General features: G+C 53.8%; 1 protein-coding gene across 6 annotated transcripts in view; it reads right to left on the bottom strand.

Annotated features, from left to right (window-relative positions):
• Nucleotides 1–730: 730 nt before the first annotated feature.
• Nucleotides 731–19,023, bottom strand: part of PLA2G5 (phospholipase A2 group V) — a 35,722-nt gene continuing 17,429 nt past the window's right edge. Inside the window, exons 1-6 of one of the 6 annotated variants that reach the window (XM_079150728.1) lie at nucleotides 16,258–16,431; nucleotides 6,825–6,874; nucleotides 6,009–6,100; nucleotides 5,585–5,729; nucleotides 3,126–3,232; nucleotides 731–2,487 (exon numbers count right to left, since the gene is read on the bottom strand). In XM_079150728.1, coding sequence (XP_079006854.1) covers nucleotides 2,363–2,487; nucleotides 3,126–3,232; nucleotides 5,585–5,729; nucleotides 6,009–6,018 — 387 coding nt within the window. In that variant the 5' untranslated portion in view covers nucleotides 6,019–6,100; nucleotides 6,825–6,874; nucleotides 16,258–16,431 and the 3' untranslated portion in view covers nucleotides 731–2,362. Of the gene's footprint in view, nucleotides 2,488–3,125; nucleotides 3,233–5,584; nucleotides 5,730–6,008; nucleotides 6,101–6,824; nucleotides 6,875–9,367; nucleotides 9,426–16,257; nucleotides 16,432–16,944; nucleotides 17,157–19,023 lie in introns of those variants that run through there. The other 5 variants (XM_079150729.1, XM_079150726.1, XM_079150727.1 and 2 more) reach the window with 5 other exon arrangements.

Raw genomic sequence — 19,023 nt, 5'->3', positions numbered from 1 at the left:
CCCAATTCACCACACCTGCCCAGTACAAAACAAAACGTTTTATCCAGCGCCTGTCGCAAGACCTGGCCCAGGCGCCCGGCTTCCCCCGGGTGCTGCCGTGTTTAATAGGCTAAGAACAACAGCTCTGGCACCTGGCAGCCCTCTGCTTCTTCCCCACCTGTCCTCCTCCAGACCTGTGTGTCCTCGGGCAGAGCACTTGGCCTCCCTGAGCTTCCAGGCCCATCCCTACCTGGGTGGGGACGCCTGGGCAGGATTGGCAGGACTCACGCACCTGGTGTCAGTAGGCCCCGGACCTCCCACTCTGTCTCCGCCAGCAAGCTTCCCTTGACCGCTTCTCTGTGGGGACAGGGCCGAGCGCCTCCTCCCAGCACTCGTGTGCACAGATCTTATCAGTGTGGGGGTGGTACTGTGATCCAGAGCCCGATTTCACACACCAGCAGGGGACCTGCAGCTCCAAGGTCACCTGTCCACTGGGCACAGATCTGTGTCTCCGCTTGCTTACGTATGAAGATCTGTCCAGGGAGGGTCTGCACATCCCAGTGTCTCTCTGAAAAGGGAAGCCATGCATTTTGAGATGAGTGACCTCTGATGAGGCCCCTGCAGGATCTCCTGCAGATACGTATCCTGCCCCTGCAGATACGCAGGCCCCTTGGCTCTATGGCTTCCCCGGAGCCACCCACAGCAGAAAAGGCAGATCCCCTGGGGTCTCTTCCATGGAGGATGAAGCCCAGAGCCCCAGACAGACTGACCATCCGGGGTGACCCCGGAAACCCAGGAGGCAATTAGAGCACAGAAGAACTGTAGCTGGCCCTTGACAGGAATCCAGGGGGGCTCCTGCACGTCCCAGTGTAGGTGAGTCCTTCAGCTGCTCTGGGTTCCATTTTCTTCCTTTGTGAGCTGGAATTGAAGACAGAGCAGGAGAATGGGCAGAGCCCAGGGTTTGGTAGAGCCAGGACTTGAGGTCTGATCCTACTTCTGCTATTGATACGCTGTGTGACTTTGAGAAAGTCTCTTAACCTCTCTGAGCTAAATTTTCTAGTAGATAAATGAAGATCCCCCAAGGTCCCTTCTAGCTCAAACCCAGATCAGCCTGTGGCGTTGCTTTTATAACCTCAGAGCGTCCCTCACCTGGCCCTGGAGGGAAACTTCCTATTCTCTCCCCATATACATACAACATTGGATCTGGGAAATGACTTTGCTTTCTAAAACTTCATGAGCAAATTGGGCACTGGATCCCTACTCCGTGTTGCGTTGTTAAATATAGACACCAGGCTACATCAAAACACTAGTACATTGAGGGTAATCTCATAGAATTAAATTTTACTTAGAAATGTCCAACACTGAAGGTTTTTAAATATAGATCTCATTTATCATGTGGTTATTTTGGAGTACGTCAGTGTAAAGAAGCCAAAGTTCCTGTCTTGGAAAGGACTCTCCTTTATTTTGGAATATATCCTTTCTTCCTATGGGATTGGTGTTAAAATGCCCTTTCTTTTATAAATTGATAGATGAGTTGGGTTTATAAGTGTCCTTACTTGGTAAAAATAAACCACATAGCTGAACACTATTTTTAAAAAAAAGTAAAATAGAACTGCTCTGTGAAGTCCCAGAACCCCCGCAGCCCCTGTATTTGAATCAAGAAGGGTATTAGGAGGCTCATTTTACAATTAAAGGAATGTTTATTTTTCAAAGAGATTGCAGATCAGAGAGGTTCAGTAATGGACTGAAAATCACACAGCTGGAGAAGCCAGAGCTGGGGTTTGATGCCCAGGCTGGTGTAATTGCCCATTATCTTCCCTCTACCCTCGTGATGAAGAATGAACCCCACTGCTTGGCGGGGAGAATCCAGGGTTTTAAAAAATGAGCCTGAGAGTTGGCCCGCAGCTCATGGGGATCCTGCCTGTGCCCAGACTTCCCTCTGCTCTGAGAGAATGCAGGTGACTTTGGGCTTCGTGCCCTAAGTTGGAGAAAGAGGTGCCGGACTCCTCAAATGCCTGCGTGGTTTTCATTAGCCTGGAGGGTGAGTTTTATTTAACACCCATTCAGCAGATTTAGGGTTAGATTCAGCAGTTTTGCTTTGGCTTGAGCAAAAACTCCCTGGAGGGTGCTTTTGACAATATGATTCCAGACACAGAAAAGTAAGTGCCCCCTGGGCCTGGGGCCAGCGGAGAGGGCCAGCCCAGAAGGGCTGTCCTGGCAAATGGAGGCCCCGGGGACCTTGGGACTCTGGAGGGCAGGAACCCTGGGGCTCCTCCAGGCCTGGTGGAGCGTGGAGAAAGAATGAGGCCTGGGCGCGTCTCTCAGGACCCAGGGCAGAGGGAGCTCAGCGGGCTGCAGGAGAGGACAGGAGCAGCCGGAGCAGCTAGGAGCAGAAGACGTTGGGGAAGTACTGGTAATGGGGGTTGTAGCTCCAGAGGTTTCTCTTCAGGCAGTAGACAAGCTTCCGGTCACAGGCGCAGAGACCCACCGGACAGAAAGGCCCGTGTTCTGCAAAAGGCACAGCAAATCCCAGTGAGGACCAGAAGGATCCGCCCGGCCAACACCTGCTCCAGGTCAGGCAGGAGGGCGGGCTGCGAGTCTGCGCGCTCTCCCCTGCGCTTCTTGCTCCAGGGGCTCACAGTCTGATGGAGGCCTAGCTCCTAAACTGGGGAGTGTATAATCTGACCGAGGGGGTGTCACGGCTCCTGGCCTCAGGGAGCTCCCAGCCTGAGGAGGGAACGCAGACCCTGCCTCGGGAGCTCCCAGCCTGCGGTGGAGACGGTGGCTGCTGGGAGGAATCATTCTGAGAAGAGATGCCACCCCCAGACTTAGCTTGGAACTCAGAGGGCCCGAACTCGGGTCCTGCCAGGCGCTGGCAAGCCTTTGGACTCCCCTGTCTCCAAGTGCAAGATGGGGGAAACTCGACCTGCTCTCTGGGTATTGGGGTGAGAATCAGGTATGAGGAGGTCAGCAAAGCACCTGGCACCTAGTCAAAGTTCAGGCTCAGATGTTTCAAGGACTGCTGCTGCTGCGACAGTCCCCCACCGGCCCCCAGCTCTGCCACCACGAGACACAGGCTGGCTAAGCTCTGGGTGGCTGGCCTCGGAGGCAGGAGAGTCCCTGCCTGAGTGGAGCCACAGCCTTACCGCAGGTGACCCGGCCCCGTGCGAAGCGGTACTGGTACGACTGCGTCCGGATGCCGCAGCCCTCCTCCTCCAGCCGCCCGTAGCAGAGGTCATGCAGCCAGCAGCACCTGCCAAGGAGAGACTCGGACCCTGAGCCAGCGGGACCTCTGAGCCCCGTCCCTGGGAAGCTGAGCTCCTTCTAGTTAAGCCCGGGAGGACTCCTGCCTGCCTCCCCAGGTAAGTGCTGTCTTAAGGGCCTTCTAGAATCCACGAGCAGGTCCCCTTGTCCTCCGCGTGGCCTCTGCCTCATACAGCTTGCCTCACGCACACAGATCACTGGAACAAAGTTTGTGTATGACATTCTATAAGACTGGGACAGTCCCCACAGGGCTCTGGCAGAGCGCACACCCAGCAAGCCAGCTCCTGCTGGGCCCCCAACTCGCACGGGCTTTGCCTGCGAGCCGCTCCCGTCAATCTCCCCGTTCCTGCTGATACAAACTTCCCCTTCCTGCAGCCTTCTGGAATTCTCCCACAGTGCGCGAGGGCACGGGTACTCCTGCTGCAACACTCTGCCGTTCCCAGATCAACACTGGGATCTTTGGTGACTCTGAATGTTATTTGGGGTTGACATCCCTAAGCAGTGCAAAAGCTCAACCATGTCCCTTTTGCAGAGGCCGCCTTAGTGGACATGGACGGACAGCAACAGGACCTGGTACCGTGGCTAAGTCCTTCCCTCTCCTCCACTAGGGATGCCGCTGGCCGGTTTCTGACCTGCCTTTGCCTGCTGAGCTCGTGGTGGTCAGAGGACACCTAGGCCCTCTTGCAGGTAGGTGTGGCCTGGACAATGTGGCAGAAGTGGTGCAGATGGCTTCCACCACTGTCTCCCGCGTCCTCTCCTTCCCCATCTTTTGACTGGATGGAGATGACCCAGCAGAGGACCCTGAGGCCACAGGGGATGGCCAAGTCCTAGATGGGAGGGGCCTGGGATCCTCAACCAACATGTGATTTGCATAGAACTGCCATCTGAGCACAAAAACTTAACCTTTAGTATGGTAAACAAAGCGGGTTGCTTTTAAAATTTTTTTGACTTGCTGAAAAATTGTGATCATATAGGCAAAACACGCGGTTTCCCTGATTACTGACACATTATCTGTATGACGTCCGTACTTCTCTGACGTGCTCCTGTTGATGTGGGGCTTTGTTTTGGTTGATTCTTTACTTCTTGGCACTACAAGCAACCATCCACATCGATATGAAGAAAAACAGCACGCTGATGTCTCCGACTCAAGTTCATTACCACGCAGTTCCTACTGTTCCTCCCAGCGAGGGGCTCGACGCCAGCCACCACCTGCCATTCATTACCCGCGTCTAGAGGTATCAGGATTGTTAACTCCATAGGTCGAGTTTCCCGAAGAACAACATCCGCACCTCACGTTCTTCTAACTGACACTTCTCAACTGAGAGGTGGAATCTAGGTCGCTTCCTTCCCGCTCTTTTTATTTTTTATTTTGAGGCAGGGTCTTGCTACGTTGCTGAGACTGGCCTCCCATCTGTGATCCTCCTGCCTCAGCCTCCCAAGGCATTGGGATCATAGGCATGCTCCACTGCACCTAGCTCCCTTCTTTTTCTTTAAGTAGCACATAACAACTCCACATATTTATGGGGTGCAATGTGGTACTTCAATACATGTGTATACTATGCTATGATCAAATCAGGGTAAGTAGCACATCCCTCACCTAGACATTCAGCATTCCTGTGTGGTGAGGCCATTAGAAATCCCCTCTTCCAGCTATTTTGAAATAACCATTACATTACTAACCATGGTCAATCTGCTGTGTAACTTAGAATATCAGAATTTACTCTTCATGCCTCATTGTAACTTGTACTCCTTCTTCTTAAAAGCTTTGTGACAGCCTCATCCAAGGGGACAGTATAAGTGACACTGTGGAATATCTGAGGTTGATGATAAATAGGCCTCCCCCCCCCCTTGCAGTTTGGGAATATTCTCTCCTAGAACTCAAGAGCCGCCATGCTGTGAGGAAGTCCAAACATCCTGGGAGAGGCCTCAGGGGAGGAACTGAGGACCTGGTCCTTGCCCGGCCAGGATACAGTGACGACTACTCGCCAGCCTTAGAAATTGGCCACCTGGAAAGTGGATCCTCCCATCCCAGCCAAGCTGCCCAAGCTGAACTGAGCAGAGCAGAGACAGCCCTCCCTCCAAGTCCTCCCCAGATGGCAGACTCGCAAGCAAAATAAATTATCATTGCTTTTTAAAATCATGGCATTAGGACTGTTTGTTTTGCACATTTGGCCTTGAGATCTTGAGTTGTTTGGGAGCTTCCTGAATGTCTCAGCAAGCTGGTTAGCTTCTCCAGGACTCGGTTTTCCGGAGTACAAAATGGCGCTTCCACACTCATCTTCCTGAACAGACATGTGGGTACAGCGCCCAGAACATCAGTGGCTAGTGACAATCAGCTCACCAGTCGGTGCCGTCCTTGGGCGTCCCTCGTCCGCCCCAGCCACAGTAGCAGCCGTAGAAGCCATAGTTCTTCAGGGCGTCCTTGCCTGTCACCTTCTCGATCATGGACTTCAGGTCCAGCAAGCCCCCCAGCACAGCAGGCACACCTGAAAGACAGCCGGTGTGCCACGTGACGCTGCTGCGCCCGTTCCGGCATCTCTAGCCCTTTCTCCCACCCTTTTATCCTCCTAATTAGCAGAAGGGAGCCAGGTGGGGAGGGGCAGGCAGCTTGGAGAGGTGGAGAGAGTTTGGACTTGGGAAATTAGCCGACTTGGTTCAAGTTCTGGCCCAGCCACTAACTTGAATATCGTGTTGGAAAGGCCACTTCATCTTGCAGAGCTTTAGTTTCCTCATCTGGAAAATGGCGGCCTAAAATGAGCACCCACCTCTTGGCATTGTCAAGATAGTGTGTGAATCCTGAGCACGGAGGCAGACACATGGTGAGGGACAGACATACTGGATAGAATTCACATGACATCTGCACAAAACAGGGAGCTTCCTGTCCCTTTTGCAACGTCCCTTCTTCCCCGGCCCCTTCCTCTAACATCTTTTAAAACATCAGAGGAGGACAGGACCCTTGGAAATCACTGAGGCCAGCTCCCTCATCTTACCAAGCGGGAAACTGAGGTTCCCCCTGAGGCTGGAAGGAAGAGGCCCTGCTGCATCCAGGAGCTCCAGGTTCTCTCCCCTCCCTGCGCCAACTGGGGTTCCTCCTGGGGTCCTCAGAGATCAGGCAAGACCTGGAAGGTCAGGACTGCCTCTTAGGGCTGTGTGCAGGGACGAGGTTGTGACTGAGCCTAAAGCCAGGTATAGGATCACCTCCCAGCTGAGAGGTAGGCCCAGGAATCGTGGGCTGGACTATTTCGATAAGGGTCTTGGGTTCTACTTTGGTCTCTTTGTTTTGGCCTCATTTTATTTTGCATCCTAGGAAAAAAAATTCACCTCCCATATTTGCAAGCTGCATATCTTCAAGCACACAACCTCACACATTCAACATCTGAATTCTGTCCCTGCCCTGACTGTCCTCAGCGTCATCCTGCATCAGACAAGGAAGCAGAGGCTCAGGGTAGGCTCTGGCTGGCCTCGGCATCAACGCAGTGAAAGCAAAGCTGGGCTTCAAATCCGAGGGTCTACAACCTGGGAGACTGGCCTTTCCACCACCCTGTCATTCCTAGCGGGTGGGATATGGGGCCAGCACTTACCATAAGCCAGGAACCAAGCCAGTGTGAGGAGCCCCTTCATCTCTGAGGTTCTGGAAAAGAAACACAGCCCATGACACGTGTAGTAGGTAACGTCCCTATGGCCCAGGCAGAGCCCTCTGGGCTCCCCACCAGGTACGCCCATTCCACTCGGTGGGGGCAATAGACAGATGAACAGACCACTCCAGCCAGAAAACACAAGAAAGACACCTCCAGGAGTTGGTCCAGGGGCATCCCTGGAGACAGAGGGCAGAAGGTGGCGACTGACCTGCGGATCTCATCACCAGAAGGAGTGCCCAGCCCAGGATGGAACCGGAGCACCCAGGAGGTGCAGGGGCTTCCCAGGCCCTGTGTGGCCTCCGTGGGCCACAAACATTCTGTGGGCCTTTTGGAGGTAGGCCCTTCCCCCAAATAAATAAACACACCCATATACTTTTAAATATAGACACATTTATAATTATATTTGCATTAATTGACAAATAGAAGCTAGATTGGGTTCATTATTATGCAGTCGTTATTATCATATCAATTATCCTCCTGATTTTAAAGGAATTTAAAGGTAAAACTTTTCTCTGAGCCCAGGCACTGTGTCTACCCTCTGAATAAGTGGACCTTGGTGCGTATGACAGCCCCACAGGTATCGTTGTTGCCATTTACCAGTGGGAAACCAGGGCTCAGAAAGCTCAGAGGTCACACAGCCAGCAAGGAGCAGGGGCAAGACGCAAACCCAGGCCTGGTGCCCTTCCCTGTGCCGCCGGCTCCCTTCCAGGGTCAATTCTACAACAGCCTAGCGCTGCCTACGATTCCTTAGAATCATCTTTGGCAAAAACACTCAGCACTGGTCTGGAGTCCAAAAGCAGTCACAGCCAAAAGGCAGAGGAAATTCCACCCTCGGGACACCGCCAGCCTCTGCGTGGGCCGCTCAGCGACATTTCCTACCAGGAGCTGCCTGCTTCTCCCTCCCTGGATCCCGGAATCCCTGCTGATTCCCAGCTGCGCGGCTGGCCTGTAGTCAGCGTCTCCCCTTCTACTTGACATGCTGTTCCCGAGTTGAGGGTCCCCTGTGCCAGGGTTCTGCCTTTCCCTGCCACCTCCCAGGGCCTGGCCTCCAAACACTCGGCTCCAGGCTCCTGGGGACTCCTGGCTACCAGGCTGGCAATGGCCCAGCAACTCCTCTGAGCTCCAAGAACATTCCTGAACATTCTGTCCATCCATAGCCTCCACACCGAGGCTCTAAACAGCCAAGGAAAATGGCCTTAGGACCGCCCCCCCCCATACGAATCATCTCTTCTGCTTCTCAGCTGCAGAAGGACACAGGGTCAGGTATCACAGGACCTCTGGACCCATCTGATGTGCCTGCTGTCACCATCTCCTCAAACCCACCAGCGGCTGGGCAGGTCGGTATTGTTAATCCTGCGCTCTGTCCCCTTGAACAGTTATTGTTTAATGGACAAAGAGCAGTGGTTGGTTTTAGACTCAGGAAACTGATGCTCAGGCTGGTGACATGAATTGCTCAGAGTTTTAGCCCAGGATGGCACATCTCCTCCTCCGACTGGCCATTCCCCTGCCTCTGAGCAACACCTGTGCATTAAACATGCTTTGTAATTTTTTTAATGATGCTTTGAAGTCTTGGGAAACTTGCGGATCAGGGTCCTTCCCAGGGGTGGCTAATTCCTGGAGACCCCAACCTACTGCCCTGCAGGGACACCTCTCACATGCAAACCCACCAACCCAAAGCCCGGCGCCAGCCCCTGTGTCATCCAGCCAGCATCCAGGCTCTGCGCAGCTGGGGGAGCCGCTGCAGTGACTGAAACAGACAAGCCTAACCCACCGCAGGCCCTGCCAGGCCTTTCATTCGGAAGTCACAGTGAAGGCTCAGGCCGTTGAGCCTTATCCAGACCCACGCTGGCCCTGCTCCATGGGGCCCTGCAGGCCCTCCTGTCCTGGTCCCTGTACAGAACAGACCCTTGTGAGGCATCGTTTTCCCATCCGTTGGCCTCTCCACACCTGACTGAGCCCGACCCCCATGCAGGGTCAGAGCTCCGTGGCTGCTGGCTCTGGGGGTGGGGGCAGCAGGGGACCCTGAATGTGCATCTGAGTGAGGGCGTCAGAGCGGCCTTGACAGCTGCCCTGGAGCTGGGGCTGTGGCTGGAGCCCAGGGCAGGCCCCTGGGGGAGGATGTGGCATTGCCTATTTTTATCAAATGACCACAGAGAGCCGGGCACAGCCACCAGATAATTTCAGAGTAGAACCGCAGCTGCCGTAATGTGAGGTGGATGGCGGTCTGAGGGCAGGCGCTGGAGGACAGGACCTCCACGCCCACATGCAGGAGCCCTGTGTCTCAGGAAGCCCCTGTTCACATCCCCCAGTTGGGAGGAAAAGTGGCAGGCCCCCCCCATATAGATGGCCTCAGTCTGTGGGAGAGGCAGAGAGGCCGGCCTCTCCCTGGGCCCTGCTCCCTCACCAAGGGGCCAGGCGTCTCTTTGCAACAGCCCCCCTCTGGGTCCTGCTCCCCACACCCGCATCAGGCAAAGGCAGATTCTCACCAGTGAGCCTCTCTCTGTCCTCAGGCCAGGAGAAGAGGCGGCAGCCCGCTGCCTGGTTTTAAGGGCCTCTCCACCTGCCTTCCACACCCCTGCCTGGGTCGGCTCCAAGATTCCTGGTAACTCACATAAGAAGCCCTATATCCCTTTCAAGACCCCTGGGGATTTTTTTCCCTCTCTGCATTCCAGAGCAGTTATTTCCTGAAGCAGGCCACGGTCCTGTTGGATTTAGGAGGCCCACTATGGAGGATTGATTTGGGCCATGATGGTCCTGGGACTGGAGCTCTGGGGTCCCGCCCAGGGGTACCTCACTTCCTCCCACCACAGGGGATCTTCGTCTAGTTCCCCCAGCCCGTGGCTCCCACTCCTGTCTCACTCTGTCTCTACCCAGGGTCAGCCCTGGAAACACGTGGCACCTGGCCCAACCCTGTCCTCTTCCTGCGATTCCCAACCTGCCAACCCCCAGCTTTCTCTGGAGCCTGGGAAAACCCCCCTTAGGAGGTGCTGCAGAAAGTTGCCTCAAGATTCCAGCCGTCAGCTCCTCCGGGGCCCCTGAGCCTGCTGAGTTCCGGCCTCTCGTCCCTGTGGAAAGCGAGAGGCTTCCAGGTGGAGAGATGCCAGCTGTGTCCCAGCTCAGCCCTGAGCAGCTGCGTGACGGTGGCGAGCCGGTAGTGCCCTGCTCTGAGCGACTCCGAGACGTCAGGACAGCGCTTTCCAGGCTCTGCCTAAACCTGAGTGTCTCCATTTGTGAATCAGAGTTTGCCATGAGCTGCCCCATTGTGCCTTAGGAGGTGGAAGGAATGACCCTACGCCTTGTTCATGAAAGGGAAAAGCCACCATCTGCCTGGCACGGCCACAAGGCATAAACTGATAAATAAATTAATCGTGCTCTAGGGATGACCAGTGTGAACTTCCCAAATTAATCAGAAGCTCCCGGCTGCCTGCGTGGAAACCAGGCCCATGGCTTAGTGAACCATCAGACCACCGGCGAGACCCACAGATGGAAGGATAACCTGAGTCCGGACGTGGCGGCCCCTTAACCCCATCACCTGGTCACTCGTCTCGAGCCTTGCCAAGGAAAATCGCCGTGGCAACGAACATCCCAATCTCTGTCCTCGGGCTTTAGTAGAGTGCAGATCCTCCTGCCCGAGCCGACCAGGAGAGTCCACTCCGAGCTGCCATCTCAGGCCGACACTCCAAGCTGACACTGCGCCTGGACTTTGGCCAACAGCAAGTTCCTGCACTTGGACAGCTCTGCGCCCTGGACGAGTACTTGGACTGGTTCCTGAGCTCATCCGACCACCTCCAGTGACTCTGGCCTCCTCTGTTCCACCTGTGCTCTTCGTTCGGCCTCCCGAACCTTCGGCCCTTCCTTAGCCTCTCCGTAGCCTCCCTATGTCATTGCGCTGAGTGCAATGTGTGAACGTGCCTGCTACAGACGACGGAGAGACAGGCTGGAACAAGAGCACCTGTCCTGGCCCTGCTCGTGACTACTAGGTGACCCCAGTACCCAGTGACTGCCCCTGAGAGGAGTGTGGCCTGTACGTTTTTTGTTATTCGGTAAGTTCTGACTTCGTGGAAAGACACAAAAGCGCCGGGTCTCTGTTAACGTCTCAGCTTGCTCGTGTCGGTGACCCTGGCCACCACACTTCTCTGCTTCTTCATGTGAAACTTGAAACAATGGCTTCCCCCAGCCCCAGAGGCTCCTGGTGAGGAAGGAACACAAAGTAAGGCCTCGAAAAGGAGGCCGGCGAGGGAAGGGTTGGCTCGGCATCACAGACTACAAATCCTGAGTGCGAATCCTGGCTTCCTGGAGACTGGCTGCAGACGTCGGGGCTGGTACCGTTGGGCTGCCTCTGAGATGTGTGAGGACTCAGGATTCGCACGTGGACAACACGTAGAGCAGGGGCAATGCGCACCATGCCCACAACGACGGTCAACCTTCCAGCGTGCTTGCTCAGGATGCAGACAGCCACTACTCTTGGCCGCTCTGGGCTTCTGTTAACCCCGGCACCACCGTCCCCCGCGACCCGCTTTCTGAGGTGCGCTGTTGCCCCTCCTTGCTCTCCTCCCGTCCGCCAGCATCAGAAGGAGCCCTTCCTCTGGGCCCCCCTGAACCTTCTCGCCCTGGGACTTAACCACTGGGTTCCCTGGGGAACCCTGTGAGTTCAATTCAAGGCAAAAAATCTATATATTTGTTGAGTGCCTACTGTATGCCAGGCACTGCCGGGGATCCAGCTGCGAATGAGGCAGAGACCTCGCCTGCTGGTGGGGAAACGAGAGCGAAGGCTGGGGATGAACGCGTCCTGTGGCCGGGGCGACACGCTCAACGGGAACACCTGCTCCGCGTCCTCCTGTCTCCTTCTCCGCCTACAAGGACCCTCATCTCGTCATCCTAAACCAGACAAAACCAGGACGAAAAAAGAAAACCCAAACTCCCTTGCCTCTAATGACCCCTGTCTAGCTTTCCTCTTCCTCTGAAAGCCAAAGTTCTGCCCAGAGAAGCTCCACCCTCCTCCGCCACTCCCAACCCTCTGCGCTGTGGCTTCCGCCATGCCTGCTGGCAGGCACCCCTGAGGCTGGCATTGCCCCCCACCCGGGCCAGCTCCTCCCTCTCCAGCACCTTCCTTCTGGCCCATGGTGCGGGCTGCCCTCTGGGCTCACCCATCCTCAGCCCTGCCTGTTCTCCTCCGCCCACCTAGGCGAGCCCACCTCTGCTCAGAGACCTCACTCTTGCTTCCATGCCGGTGTCTGGGACGTGCTGGGCTGAGCTGTGTTTGGCACTGGTTTGGACTCAACAGGTGACACTTAATAAAAGAAGGACTGGGCAGGAACAGGAACACAAGCCAGGTCGAGGACCCCAAGCTTCCAGGCACAGACCTGGGTTCAGACCCCTGTCCCCTGAGCTGGCTGTTTGATCTCTTCTGCTCTCAGTTTTCTCGTTGTAAACTAGAACACTGCTCGAACCAGCTGAAGTCAGTCATTGTGATGATCCAACAAGACGCGTCCGCAGAGAGTGCTTCCTCAGGTGACTGAGAACCCCACAAGGACTAAGCACTGTCTGCTGCCCCTCTGTGCCCCAGCACATGGTGCATAGTAGGTGCTCAGGAAAAGTGTGCCGAGTGCATGCATCGCTCCTCTGGCTAGCTCCACGCTTACCCGGCTGCTTCCACTCACACCTCCACTATCATCCTCTAGAAACCGATGCATGGCTGCCTGGTATTCCAGCTCAGTGACCCCTGGGGACCTTAGAACTCAATCCACCGTCTCCCTCCCAGTCCAGTCCCTCCCAGTTCCCTTTTCTCAGCAGTCTACACTTCAGTGATTACAAACACCTCCTACTGCTTCCATCCTGGCAGAGCAAGAGACTCTGGAGGGTGGCACTCTGCTCTGATCATCTCTGACCCCACACCTAGAACAATGGCTGACCCATGATAGGTCCTCGAGAAGAACTTGTGGAATGAAGCAGCATCTGACAAACTCGCTCATTCTTTGGCACGGGCTGGGTCTAGGACATGAGGCTCCTCTAGGACCTGGCGTCCCACTGAGGGCAGCCAGAGAAACCTGGACATTCTTGCCCCAAGAACCTGAGCTGCTGAGACACCCCTGGCCCCTAGGACAGGAAGACCCAGGGCTCACTGAAAGTCCACCTGGAGTCTCCTCTGCCAGGTGCTTTTCCATGACATCCCCCTGCAGGGCCCTTGCCTGCCTCTGGAACATTATAGATCTCCTCACACACTCTGTCCACTCCGGCCCTTCCCATGGCAGGGGATTCTGAGGCCGATGGCTCAGGAAGGAAGAACTCAGCATTCAGTGAGCATCCTCCAGGGCCCAAGTGCAAGGCAAGTTCAAGTTCAGCCCTGCTGTGTTCCAGAATCCTCACAAAGTCTTGCAAGGCGTCACACTCCCACTCTATCAGTAAGGAAACCAAAGGGCAGGCGGTAGGTAGCTTGCACGAGGTCACGCGGCTAGGAAAAGGACTCAGCATCAGAGCCTCACCCCTCTGCCACGCAATCCACATTCCTTCCATTACCCGGAGGGGGAACCCAGCAGGCACTGGATGGTCAGGATCATCACAAGACATCCAACCCAAGTGTCTGTGATTTCCCAGCGGATGAACTGAGACGTGGAAGCTGAGTTCCGGTTGGGCCAAGGAGCTCACGGTCTGGGAAGTGCCGGAGGAGTGGAAATGGATTGAGGTGACAAACCTTCCACCCAGGACTCTGTTCACTCTTAGGGCAGGCTGGGCTTGGCCTACACGGCGCTTTCTTTTAAATGAAGTTAGTTGCCAGTATATAAATGTTAAGCAATCTTAGCCGGATCCAGATTTCCAGTTTCTCCTTCAGAGACCTGGCAATCCCATGTGCCCCTGGGTTCCCAGAGCAACAGCTTCACCCAGGCACAGGGCCTGCTTGGCTTTGCCTTGATCCTGATCTTTGACCACGTGGGTTTCTGGTGCCTAATCTGCATCACAGGGGCTTCATTGCATGGAGGGGGTCTTAGTGGCCTGTCCCTGAACTCAGTCCTCCTAATGGTTGACCAACGACACAGTGAGTCCCTCCACGTGGCTCCAGAGCTCAGAGCTGAGACCAGCACACATGCTCCGAGGAGAATATTTCGACCTGAGCCGAGGAACTTCCTGTGTCCCGGGAACAGAATGAGCTGGCTCGGGTGTTGAGTTACCTGTACCCTGACGGCACTTGTCATTTGCCACTTTCAGGAAAAGACATGAGGTGTGGTGGGCGGGGTCTGAGGAGTGGGATACCTCCCCCCCACTCTAGTTCTTAGAGAAAGGAAACTTCGTTCAGGTATTGGAAGCACAAGCGACCTGCCAAAGCACAGGCCGCCAGCTACGTCCACCAGGGAGTCTGGGTGCTAGTTTATGAAAATGTTAAAAAATAAATTACAAGATTTTTAAAAAGAAAAATTATCATTTTCCATCAGGCCTGGAGGGAGCACCCACCCTCTGGGCTCACCCCCACTCCCCAACATTTTATTCACACCAGGGTCATGTTCAGAGATGTTGCAAACAGCAGCAGCGTCAAGTGGGAGATGGACCGGGTGAACCACAGGTGCCGCCAGGCCTGACATTCCGTGACAGGTATATGGCCCTGTTCTCGAACAGTCCAAAAGAGCTCTTTCCCTGGGCCTGGGAGGAGCACCACCTCTTTCCAGATGCCTGTGCTGACCCCTCCCCAGCAGAGCTCAAGACCGCCTTGTACCCAGGTCAGCCTTTATCACATCCGTGACAGCACATGGCATGTCCCACCCAGGTTGGAGGTCCCTGTCCCCCACCCCTGGTGCCCTGTCCAGCCTTCCTCTCTACCACCTGCTCCTGGGAAGAGGCTGATGGGAACTCTCAGTCCCCAAGCACGCCAGTCTCTCTCTCTCTCTCCCTCCCTCTCTCTCTCCCTCCCTCTCTCCGCTCTCTCTCCCTCTCTCTTTCCCTCTTTCTCTTTCTCTCTCCCGACCCCCCTCTGTCCCTCTGTCCCTCTCCCCCCTCCCCATCTCCCCACCTTCTCTCTCTCTCTCTCTCTCTCTCTCTCTTCCATCTCCCCACCTTCTCTCTCTCTCTCCTTTCTCACTCTCTTTCCATCTTCCTCCCCCTCTCTGTCGCCCCTCGAGCCCCTCCGTTCTTCCCTCGGGACCCTCCTCTTACTGAACCTCTACCCTTCTTCCTAGGTTTACCATTTGCATCCACCAGTCACTAGTGAGCACCGAGATGTGCCCAGCTCCATTTCAGACACCAGGGTACAGCCATGAACAAAACAGACCTTGCATGCTAGTGGAAAGAGGCAGAAACAGACAAGAGAATAAGTAAAATTCAGTCCCTCCCGTTGTGGTAAATGCTATGGGGAAAAATAAGGCAGAGAAGAGAGATGGGCAGGTGGGGAGAGAGAGAGAAAGAGAGTCAGTCAGAGGGAGGGCTGTTGATGGGAAGAGCAGCCACTGGTGGCCAGGAAAGGTCTTACAGAGGAGGTAACACTTAAACAAAGCCGTGAGGTTGTTGAAGCAAAGGCCCTGCGGCACGAGACTGCCTGTGAGTTGGAGAAATGAGGACACTTGGTCTCTCTTTCCCAGAAAGTCTTCTCGTGCATGCATCCTCCCTGAAGGGGAGGGTGCCCTCTGCCGGGCTCCCCAGCACCCTGTGTTCTCCCTCATCGAAGCATCGTTCGGAGTGTGCTGCAATGTCCCCCCACGGAGTGGGAACAGCGTGCGGCTAGGGGTGTGTCTTTAATTTTGCTCCAGGATCCAGTGCGATGCCTAAGTTAATCAGTGTCTGAACACAATGGCCTGCGAGCCCTCGAGGACATCTCATCGGTCGACGTCCCTAGAAGGACCCGGTATACTATGTGACACAGACTGAGTCCTAGGAAAAAGGTTGAATGACTGATAGTAACATCCAACGCTTATTAAGCACAGATGGGATGCTAATGCCTTTAAATGGCTTATCCTGTCCTTAAAAAGATCCTCAGGTACATAGCATTATTGTATTGTTAAATTGAATTGTTAGCCCAACAACTTCTTAGTTTGGTCCAAAGAGTTCTCTGTACATAGTGAAATGAAATCCAACTTGTGCAAACAGACGGTACCTGCTTAGAATAGTCACCCACTCCTATAGACGCTGAGTCTCAGCCAATCACAAGCAGCCAGCTATTCGAACCACATTCAAATACACCAGATCAAAGCTGGAACCAATAAAACAACTCTGTTTCCCCTCTGAGGTCCCTTCCTTTTCTCTGACTGTAAATGCAACCTGCCCATATAGAGTATTCTGGGCCATTTTCTGTCTGGACTGCTGGTCCACCCTAGGATCAAAACAGCAGCAGCAACAACAGTAGCAAAGCCCATCAGGTGACATTTGTGTAATTTCCCCCTTTAACAATACGCACCTTGCAGATTGGAACCCAGCGATTCAAAGAACTGGCCTCCCCACATCACACAGCAGGGCAGTGGCAAAGTTCTGAGCTGAGCCTGATCGGTGGGACTCCAAGCTCACGTGTACACAGCCCAGAGCTAAGTGCCTTCCAGAGACGGGGTCAGGGAACCTTGGGAGAGGAGGGCTGGACTGGAGGTAAGGAAGGCCAGGAGGGCACCACGCCATGTCCGGGTGCCTTTGTTTGTGCACGAAAGTGGCTGCCACTCAGGCGGCGTCCCCAACAGTTAAGGGATGCTAAATAGACACTGACAGTTCTTTTTTCCAAAGGGGAATTTTATCTTGTGGTTTGGGTTAGAGAAAAATTCAGTCAAGGCCTCAGACTGACATAAACACAGTCCTCCTCACCCTGTCTGTGACCCTGTCCTGGCTTGATCCCTCTTCCGGGAATGATCTTCTGGGCAGCCTCCGTCTTCCCTTTAGGAGTGGCCTGGCTTTAAGAACTACCCCAGACCTTAGGGTCTCACAAATTGATGACAAAGGACCCAGCAGCCTGGAGGGATCCTCTGGCAGGGACTCCGCCTGCCCACCCCTCCCAGGGCCCCTTTCAGGGTGGACTCTGCCAGCTCCCGACTCTCCCTCCCCAGCTGGGGCCCTGACTGCTCCTCCCCAGCTTGTGTGGTCCCCCTGTGTCATAACTGACCTCTTTGGCCTGGTCTCAGATCCTGCTTCTGGGGCCTGTCCCCATGCACAGCCTCATCTGGCAGAGGCCGGTAGGGTGACAGTCTCCAGCCAGGACACTGGGATCCATAGGCTGTGGATCACAGGGAGGCAGCTCGCCGGCTGAATGGGAGCAGGTGCTGAAGACGGCCTGGAGCGGGGAGGAGAACCCAAGGGTCACCCTGCTCAGCCTCGGCTGCCTTCAGAGATGCAGGAAGTCTAGCAAAACAGCCTGGTGTGCTGGCTCCCCTGCCAAAGGGGCCTGGGCAGCCACCCAGAGCATTCCGGTGTGTGGCGGGGCGGGGGGAACCCTGAACTATCCAGGTCACGGCCTTATCCACATCACAAGCCTTTGCTAATCCCTTCAGCCCCAAGCAACCCCCACCTCGGCCCTGTGCTCAGAACTTTCCTACAGAGGGGACAGCCTGCTGAATGCTTTGGCTAGGACGGGAGCTTGAACACAGAGCTGGGGATGGGATGTCCCAGGACCTGGGCTGGAGGAAAACAGATGGGAGTTCCTGGAGCCAAAGGGGAAGCAAAGGTGCTTCTGGAAGTGAGTTCTGGGAGCAGAGACCGCTGGCCAGAAATGCGCTGGGCCATTCATGCAAAAATTATTTCCCGAGTACCAGCTGAGTGCCAGTCTCTGCCTGGGGATCAGAGATGCATAAATTGAAGTCGTTCCCTTTAAGGAGCTCAGAGTTTCATTGTGCAGACCGCACACAGACCAGCCACCTAAAGCATCTCAGAAATGAAGGAGAGAGAAGCCCAGAGCAGGTGGAGCGGCACCTACCCAGCCAGAGCTGGCTGGGAACAAGAGCAGCAGGAGCACCCACGAGTGGCAATTGACACCGATTGCTTCCCGTGTGCCAATCACTGTGCTGAGCGTCACACCTGATCTCTCCGGTGTCATAGATACAAACTCCAAGGGAGGAGGGCTGTTTCCAGAGATGCCCAAGCTCACAGGGCTGACCAAGGCTTCCCTGGTCTTCCAAGTCCTCTGTGTCTATTTAGATTGGCAGCTCCGAGTTCATTAGCGTCATTGACACAATACAAATACTAAACTTTTTATTCTTTTGTACCAGGGATTGAACCTAGGGACACTTAACCACTGAGCCGCATCCCAGCCCTTTTTGTATTTTATTTAGAGACAGGGTCTTGCTGAGTTGCTGAGGCTGGCCTTGAACTCACAATCATTTTCTTTCTCATGGTCAGAAAGAAGGGGACTTAAAAACACATCTAGAAATGTGTACAGTTAGACCTGAAACTCCTCTGTAATTCACCCCAGATAACCACTATTAAGAAAAGTTTTTATTTTCCTTTTTTTTGCGGGGGGGGGGGGTTGAAGATTTAAAGTTTTACAGATGTAAGTTGACATTCCTCATAGGCCCCTCTTACTCTTCCTGTCTTCTCTCCTTTTCTGACCCAAGATAACCAGAGGGTGAAGTTGATGTGTATTACCTACATGATTCTATAAACAATGTATAACATTGTTTCCTATTTATTTTACAAACATGGAATGACAGTTTCAACAATTGGCAATTTTCTTTATTCACAGCACCTACACTGACACTTATAGATCTGATTTAGTCTAAGGTATGTATTAAAAAGTGAAATGTTATATTCAACATTTTCTGTAAATTTTTGTTTTGAAAATTTTGAAATCTACTGAAAAGTTGCCAGATTCATACTACAAAACTTAAGTTCACCAATGTTAACATTTGCCATAATTGCTTTACTTTTCCCTCACAAACACAGACATTTGAAGGTAAATCGTACTTTCTTCCTAAATAACTCAGCACACACATCATCTGAGGACCAAGCATTTTTACATAACAAATATAATTATGACACTCAAGAAATTGAACATTGATACAGTACTGTTATGAACCACACATTCAACATGTCTATCCCTTTTTTCTGTTATCTAATGTCCTTTATCAATAATTTGTTTGCTTTCCCCCATTCTAGAATTCAAATAAACACCAGACATTCCATTTATCTGTAATTATTTCTTATTTTTAAAAATTTTTAAGTGTTATTTTTTCTATTAGTTCATTTTAGT

Source organism: Sciurus vulgaris, assembly GCF_902686455.1.
Source record: "Sciurus vulgaris genome assembly, chromosome: 1".
Taxonomy (NCBI): domain Eukaryota; kingdom Metazoa; phylum Chordata; class Mammalia; order Rodentia; family Sciuridae; genus Sciurus; species Sciurus vulgaris.
Note: the sequence above shows the minus strand (reverse complement) of the source record. Positions and strands in the feature narration are given on the sequence as shown.